This window comes from Trachemys scripta, chromosome 6 (assembly GCF_013100865.1).
Source record: "Trachemys scripta elegans isolate TJP31775 chromosome 6, CAS_Tse_1.0, whole genome shotgun sequence".
In the NCBI taxonomy this organism is placed as follows: Eukaryota; Metazoa; Chordata; order Testudines; family Emydidae; genus Trachemys; species Trachemys scripta.
In genome coordinates, this window is record NC_048303.1 from 66,477,349 (window position 1) to 66,485,953 (window position 8,605).

At 44.8% G+C, this 8,605-nt stretch overlaps 1 protein-coding gene across 1 annotated transcript in view; it reads left to right on the forward strand.

The window, feature by feature from the left end:
* The window catches only part of CAMK4 (calcium/calmodulin dependent protein kinase IV), a 173,393-nt gene that overhangs the window by 160,185 nt on the left and 4,603 nt on the right, over nt 1–8,605 (forward strand). The window contains exon 10 of the mRNA XM_034774150.1: nt 3,712–3,864. Within this exon, the coding sequence (XP_034630041.1) occupies nt 3,712–3,864 (153 nt within the window). The remainder of the gene's footprint in view (nt 1–3,711; nt 3,865–8,605) is intronic.

The window sequence follows — 8,605 nt, forward strand, 5'->3', positions numbered from 1 at the left end:
AACGCTACATTAATTTATGTTTGTAAAGTACTTCAGGATGCTTCGGATGAAAGGCACTGTAGAGGTTCGAAGTATTTATTGTTGTTGTATTAGATTTAGAATATTTCTGAGATGGAGAAAATGTCATTTACATCTCTGCGTAGGCAAAGATCAGCTAAACAATACCCTGCAGTAGAGCTAAGTGGATGGTCTTTGTGTGCATACGGCATTTATGTAAGTTGTATCAGCGCAGTTGCTCTAATGGAGCTCATATATTTTCAATTCTGAATGGTTGGAAGTAAAACCTGAACCAGAGATTGAGTCAGTTTGTGGCTTTGAAGGCACGACCCATGCTGTAGGGAGGGATGAGCAGCTGCATTGCAGTTGGAGCCACAAAGAGGCATTCTGACTAACTGATCCAGAATTGCTGCTTAGACTCACAGGGCGCACACACGACAGTGACACTCTGACTTGCTCGTAGGAGGGCAGTGGTTTTTCCCTCAAAGTACTTGTGAGGGAATTCCACCAGAGTGGGGATAAACAGAATCCCCCTTTCCCCGCTTAGGTCATGGAGCAGTAGCAGAGCTACTCCACAGCCACAGTGCACTCTGCTCATGAAGGGTGTTCAGCCAGGAGATCTGTGTATTTTTAGATCCACTGGCTACAGTCCTCCTCCTGTGTCCACTTTTTTTTTTATTTTTTTCTACAATGCCACTCTGCCCTGATGTGGATGGACATCTGTGGAACACAGCTTCACCATGCACACCTATTTGCTCAGCTCCCCACACCTTCCACATGCCAAAGCTGCATCGGTTGTGGCATTTTTCAGGAAATCTCCCACCATTGCACTAACATAGGTGCAGCTCTACCAATTGGAGCAATAGTGGAAGCACTAGTTTAGATAAATCTGTGTCATCTAGTTCTGCTAACAGCAGGTCTAGAAGACACAGTGGTGAAAATACCTGCACCCTGCTGTAACGATGCTGGTTCTGGTGGGACCCAACTGAGAGCGCAAATTCAGGACAAATTGCTTAAAACAGGGCAGTTACAGCCCAAGGCTGGGGTTTTTCCTCCTCTAAGGCAAACCAGACCAGCCAGACAAAGAGGACTTTAGTCTCACCCCACTGGCTAACCACAAGTCACACAAGCAATTCCCTTAGACACGCCAGTTTCCCAGTATCACCACCAGTTCCACTCGTTATAGGGACAAATGGTTAGGAAAACCAATATCCCAGTAATAGAAAAAAGGTTTTCTTGATCCCAAAGGACCAAGCCCCAGACCCAGGTCAATATACAGATTAGATCTTACCCACAAATCAAGCTGTTGCCAATCCTTTAGAATCTAAAATCTGAAGATTTATTTATAAAAGGAAAAGGATAGACATGAGAGCTAGAATTGGTTAAATGGAATCAGTTACATACAGTAATGGCAAAGTTCTTGGTTCAGGCTTGTAGCAGTGATAGAATAAACTGCAGGTTTAAATCAAGTCTCTGAAGTACATCCCCAGCTGGGATGGGTCATCAATCCTTTGTGTAGAGCATCCATTTGTAGCAAAGTCCCTCCAGAGGTAAGAAGCAGGATTGAAGACAAGATGGAGATGAGGTATCACCCTTCTATAGTCTTTTCCAGGTGTAAGAACACCTCTTTGTTCTTACTGTGGAAAATTACAGCAAAATGGAGTCTGGAGTCACATAGGCAAGTCCCTGCATACTTTGCTGAGTCTCAAGGCATATCTGCCTTCTCTCAGTGGGTCAGTTGTATAGCTGATGGTCCTTAATGGGCCCGCAAGCAGGCTAGGCAGCGCTGACACCAACTTGTCTGGGGTGTCACCCAGAAGCATAGCATAAGTTTGAAACACAGACATATAGAGCCAATATTCATAACTTTAACTACAAAATGATACACACATATAGACAGCATAATCATAACCAGCAAACCATAACCTTTCCATAGACCCCTTTTATACAAGATTTGATGCCCCTACAGGACCTTGGTTGCAACCATGTTCTATATGGTCCCAGTTCAAGTCAATAACATGACACCTGCCTACAGCAGCACTCCTGCAGTTACTATTACCTGCTAATGTGGATAAAGCTCCAATAAGCAGAATTGTACAGGTTCTGCTGCTTATCTATGCCTCCATAGGATGATAGGAATTGCCATCTCTGATAGAATCTGGCCCTGTATTAATTTCTGTTCAGTTCCTTTAAACATTCTAAAATGTTGTTTACTTTTTTGACCCACCACTGTGCATTGAGCAGATGTTTTCACTGAGCTGTGAACAATGATGCCTAGCCCATTTTCGTAGTACAACTTGCACATTTGTAAAGTACATTCTATGGAGTGTAAAGTAAGAATACACAGAACTTTAAAAAAAAAAAAAACCCACCTATTTTGCACACTTCCAGTGGGCATTTGTATGCACAAATGTACTTGAGGTCATGTGCCTAACTCTGAAAATATGGCTTTTTATGTGGGATATTAGGTAGTTTGGTTTATATTTTAAAAAACTTTCCAGTCACCTTTAAAACTTAAATCCCCAAAATTTTAAAAACCCACATTTGATAGCAAGTGAAATGTTACTGAAATAATGCCCTGATTCTGCTGTGGTAGAGGTCTAAATACAGTAGGTAAGAGTGTGATTCAGGAATTACACAATATTTTGAGGTATATGTGATTTAAGCCTATTAAATGCAATTTTAAAATTAAATATTGTTATGTTGAAAGATGCTAATGGCTAATGAGTCTTGGATCCAAAGACAATCACAGAGCTAGTGAAAGTCAATGGGTGTGCCAAGCACTTTTTCCAGACTCAGTGGAAAAAGCAGTGGATTTGGTACTCCTGAAAGTCAAGAACTCATGATAATGAAAGACTATATGACACCATTCACAACACCATTTAAAACACACCTCAGTTATCACTTAACCCTCACCACTAGCCGTGATATTCCATGCGCATTTTTAACCCAAATTTGCAAAAAAGTTAAATGCCTCTTTCAACCACTGTGTAATCTAATCCCCACACATTAAAACTTGTGAGGTGTACTGATACTCTTTCTAATGTAGCCTTGCAGTCAGTGGTAGTCCTGACCTAAGTTATCAAATAAGCATAATGCCTTTGCTTTGAATGCTTTTACCCATTCAAATGCAATGTTTCTTATGGCCATACTTTACAATCAATTTACATATTGTACTTACAGTACATGCAGGATTATTTTTTTAATTGGTAAAGTGCTATAAACTACTTGAGCTACAATAAAAGTAATACAAGAAAATTGGTACATGAAGGTTCAAAATCAAAGTGAATGTGTTTATCTTGCCTTTGTCTCTTTCTCTCTTTTATACTTCAGCCCATTTACCATTAACCATTATATTCTCCTTGGCAGCTTAGACAAATGCATTCACCTACTGTAGCTGTAATGAAAACGTGCTAGTTCACACAGCATAGTGTTCAACAGCAAAAGAAAGATTTTTTTTCAGTAGCACGTGTGTCTTTCAGCAAGACACTTAGTATTATCTCCATTTTGAAGATAAGTAGTAACAACCTATGTTCCAGGGTTGAGTCTGCTAGTTCTAGAATTCGTTTGTTGAACAGCAACAAAAAATGATAGTTTGTTTCCTAGAGAGCCTTTAATTGAGCAGTTTCACAAAACCAAGACCAAACCCCATAATGTAGGACTCACTACAGATCATTGGGGAAGAAAGTTGACTTTCTTTTCTCGATGACATAGGTTAAAAAGTTGATTGTGTTTGATGCTAAGAAGCGCCTCACGACCTTTCAAGCTTTGCAGCACCCTTGGGTCACAGGAAAGGCAGCCAATTTTGCACATATGGACAATGCACAAAAGAAACTTCAAGAATTCAATGCTCGGCGTAAACTTAAGGTAAGTCTCTGCATTTAACTTTAAAAGCATACAGAAGCATTGACATTTAAGAAGCCTGACAAAACTATCAGAAAATTTTTACTTTGGAAAAAAAAATCTATTCCTCTGTCCTTTTCTATAATAACTGATGAAGATGAAAAAGCTAAAGATAGTCCATTCACTCTGTGCAACTGGACAAGTGGAAATGTGCAGAGCTGACTGAAAGCACTATAGAAACAAAACTGCTTAGAATAGGAATGTTTGCCGTGTTGTTGTAGCTGTGTTGGTTCCAGGATATTAGTGAGAGAAGGTGGGTGAGCTAATATTTTTCACTGGACCAGCTTTTGTTGGTGAGAGAGACCATCTTTTGAGCTTACAAAGAGCTCTTCTTTTATCTCTGTGCAAGCTCAAAAGCTTGTCTCTCTCACAAACAGAAGTTGGTCCAGTAAAAGATATTAGCTCACCCACCTGGTCTCTAGAATAGGAATGGCTTTTAAAAATCTTTCCTTTTTTATGTTTAGTACTGCATGCTACATCCGTAGCTTGCTGATTGGAAGGGGGCTAAGTTTGAGCAGGTGACTCTCACTGGTTTCCTCATGGAGTCCTACATCTACAAACCTGGAGGATGCTTAATCTGTTTGGTTAAAATTTTACTTTATTAATATTGTATATTTTTGGCTTTATGATACCCATGGGAATGGCATGTGCGTTTCAAGGGTATCAATGAGAATGTGAGACATGCACTGAGAGTGTTTTACTTTATGACCCAGACGGGCAAGTTTTCAAAATTAAATGCCTGTGTTGTGCATACCAAATATGCACATTCAGGCCCAAACATGCAGTTCCCTGTTATTACAGGTAACTTCACAAGCATTGGAGCAATTATATACCCTCCGCACCAGAATCATTACCAGCTGTGCAGATGTGACTTCAATGGGAATTGGATCAGGCCAATAAACACTCATTTGCCCCTTTGTTGGGATAGTTGCATGCAAGACTTAGGCACTAGTGGGAAGAATTTCAAAGGCACAGATGGCAGTTAGGCACCTAACTGACTTGAGTTTGCAATTCTCCCCCTCGTTCTACTAACGTTGGCCTTTAGTGTCTATAGTATTTGTTTTGGAAGAGATTTCATAGAGTATTTGTGCACGATATTTATGAATAACAGCTATTGTGGAGCCATGTTTAGAGATGCCTTCATCATCATGGACAGATGGAAATAATAAACTAGCCTCTGGACTGGGAACTATCCAGTCCATGCACAGACAGATTCCTAAGTAAGAAATTACCCTTAAATTTCACTTGTTCTCGTTTTTCAGTGCTATTAGGGAATGTAACAGAGAATGTCTAGTTGGCAAAGAGAGGACAGAACTGTTGTGAAGTGTTTACAAAGATCTTGGGAAGCTCTAGACATAATTCACAGTGACACTTAACCCGTAGAGAGCAGGCTTACATATGTCCATTAAAGTTGTTCGTTTATAGTGCGCTTCCTGAAGAATACAAAATTAACTCCTCCTGAGTCAATTTCTACACTTATTGTTCAAAGAGTTTCTAAGAAAAGTTTGTGTCTATTTTTCAAATTTCATTGTGGATTCTCTTTGTATTCTCACACCACAGATCTATTTTGAGACCTTGAACAGGGGTCGGCAACCTTTCAGAAGTGGTGTGCCGAGTCTTCATTTATTCACTTTAATTTAAGGTTTTGCGTGCCGGTAATACATTTTAATGTTTTTTAGGTGGTCTCTCTCGCTCTATAAGTCTATATATTATATAACTAAACTAGTGTTGTATTGTAAAATAAACAAGGTTTTCAAAATGTTTAAGAAGCTTCATTTAAAATTAAATTAAAATGTTGATCTTATGCTGCTGGCCCGCTCAGCCCGCTGCTGGTCTGGGGTTCTGTTCACCTAAGCTGGCAGTGGGCTGAGTGGGGCCTGCAGTCGGGACCCCGGCTGGCAAGGGTCCGGCAGCCAGAACCCCAGACCGGCAGCTGGGACCCCAGACCGGCAGTGTGCTGAGCCGCTCAGCCCACTGCTGCTCAGGGGGTTCCATCTGCCGGCTCCTGCCAGCCGGGATCCCGGCTGCCGGACCCGTTCAGCCAGCTGCCAGTCTGAGGTCCCAGCCCTGCCCACATGCAGTGAGTACCTACCTTCTCCCTGGTTCTGGCCCATTCTCTTCCTCTCTCTGCACTGAGCACAGGGCTGGGGGTGAAGGGTCTGGCCAGGAGCTAGAATGAGGGCGGGGGCTCAGGGTTGGGGCAGGAGGTTTGGGTGTGGGGCACTTACCTGGGCAGCTCCCATTTGGTGCGAGGGGTGCAGTTGGGAATGTGCGGGGGGTGTGTGCAGGAGCTCCCATTTGGTGCTCAGGGTGGGGGTGGGGATGTCAGGTGTGTGTGCAGGAGCTCCCATTTGGTGCTCAGGGTGGGGGTGGGGATGTGGGGGGTGCATGGGGTGTGGGGGGCTGGATATGTGGGGGGGTGCAAGAGTCAGGGCAGAGGGCTGGGGGCATGTGAGGGGGTGCAGGTGTCAGGGCGGGGGGGGCTGGGTATGTGTGGGGGTGCCAGAGTCCGGGCTGGGGTCATGGGGTGTGTGTGAAGGAGTCAAGCAGAGGGCTGGGTGTGTATGAGGGGGGTACAGGGCTCAGGGCACAGGCCTGGGGTGTGTGCGGGGCTGAGGGCAGAGGGCTGGGTGTGTGTGTGTGGGGTCAGGGCTCAGGGCTGGAGAGGATATGCCCCTATTCCATACACACCCCTTCCCCAAGGCCCTGCCCCCGCTTCTTCTCTGCCTCCGCCAGGAGCAGCGAGCACGCTGACTCTGCTTCTTCCCGACCCCCTCCCTCTGTTATACCAATAAAAACTAGCAGGATCTTATTAAAGGGGACAAGATAAAGATGCCACATTTATTATAACAATTTGATTTATGACCAATAACTAATATCTTAATCCTTATACACACACATTATACCTAATACCTATACCCACCCACACATACCCATCCATCAGATGTTCTGCAGCTGCTGCATAGTTACCAGTCCTGCTTGAGTCTGTGGCTTGAGTTTGCAGCTTGGGTTCATAGCTTGTGGCAGCTAACTGGCCAGGAAAGCCCGGCACAAGGACGAGCTGGGTCTCTGTTGGACATGCACCGATGCCCTTCCATGTTGGCAGCAGAATGTTACCCTCCTCCAAAGTCTTCCATCTCACCCATCCTTTTTGTAGACTTTAGTTTGAATCCAGAGTCTATAGGTCTTGCTGTGTTACGCTGCCTCTGGGTTTGGTGATTGATCACCCGTCAATTGCAGACATGACTTTCAGCCTGGGACCTGGCTTTGATCTTCCTTCTATTGTACCTTTTCTTTTTAGGATGGATTCTTCTTACTTTGTTAGGGCTTTTGTCTGCATTTTCAGCCGTTGGTGTTTGAACTCTATTTAATCAGGACAGGCTGGGGCTGGAGGTGATTTCATCAGCCATACATACCTCATTCACACATCTAAACTAAACTAATAAGATTACAGCAGGGTTTGCAAAAATGAAGGTTGCAGCAAGCCCTTACAAAATGGAGTAAGCGTTTTAAAATGGGGTTTGAATTACAATATGGCAAACAGTGAACAGAAGTTACACTGTAGGCAAGTGTAATAAATGGTGAACAGAAGTTACAATACTGAAACAATGCAAGTCTTAGGCCAGGTCTACACTAACCCCCTAATTTGAACTAAGGTATGCAACTTCAGCTACGTGAATAACGTAGCTGAAGTTCGAAGTACCTTAGTTCGAACTTACCTCAGTCCACACACGGCAGGCAGGCTTCCCCGTCGACTCCGCGGTACTCCTCTCGTCTAGCTGGAGTACCGCAGTCGACGGCGAGCACTTCCGGGTTCGACTTATTGCGTCCAGACAGATTGAACCCAGAAGTTCAATCACAAACCCGAACTACCGGGTAAGTGTAGACCTACCCTTAGTGATTTAAGCAGGAATTGGATTGATAGTGAAACTTACAAAGGCAGCTGACTGAACAGCTATGGCTCTTAACAAGCATCTTAATTGTTAATTAGCCAGTTATTGGGGTAATCAGTTTTATGAATGAATATTGTTTCATTCATAAAACTTTACTTATGAAGTTACATTAATAAAGTGAACAATTAAAAACAATTTCATTCATCAGTTTTACACCTGGCAAGGTCCATCAGCTGATCAGCTGGCACATAGGGAGGGACGGAGAGGTGGAGGAGGGACAGGAACCCAGCACACTATGGGAAGAGGCAGGGGAGCCGGCAGGACCAAGCTTCTGCCCATAGGCGTCCGCAGCACATTTCATTAGGGTGTGCACCCAGGGAGCCCTGCCCTAGCCCCACCCCTGCCATGCCCTAGCCCTGCCCCCACTCTGCCCCCATCCACTCCCTCCTACTTACCGCTCCCTGACTGCCCCCCTCAGAACTCCCAACCCCCCCGCTCCTTGTTCCCTGACTACCCCCTCCTGGGACCCCTGTCCCTAACTGCCCCCCAGGACCCCACCCCCTATCTAAGCCTCCCTGCTCCTTGTCCCCTGACTGCCCCCCTAGGATCCTACCCCTACCTGTGCCCTGACTGCCCCGACCCTTATCCACACCCCTGCCCCCAGACAGACCCCCGGGACTCCCATGCCCCATCCAACCACTCCCCGCCCCCTGATAGGACCCCCAGAACTCCCAACCCATACAACCCCCCCCTGCTCCCTGGCTCCCCCAACCCCTCTCCACACCCCTGCCTCCTGACAGCCCCCCCCAGAA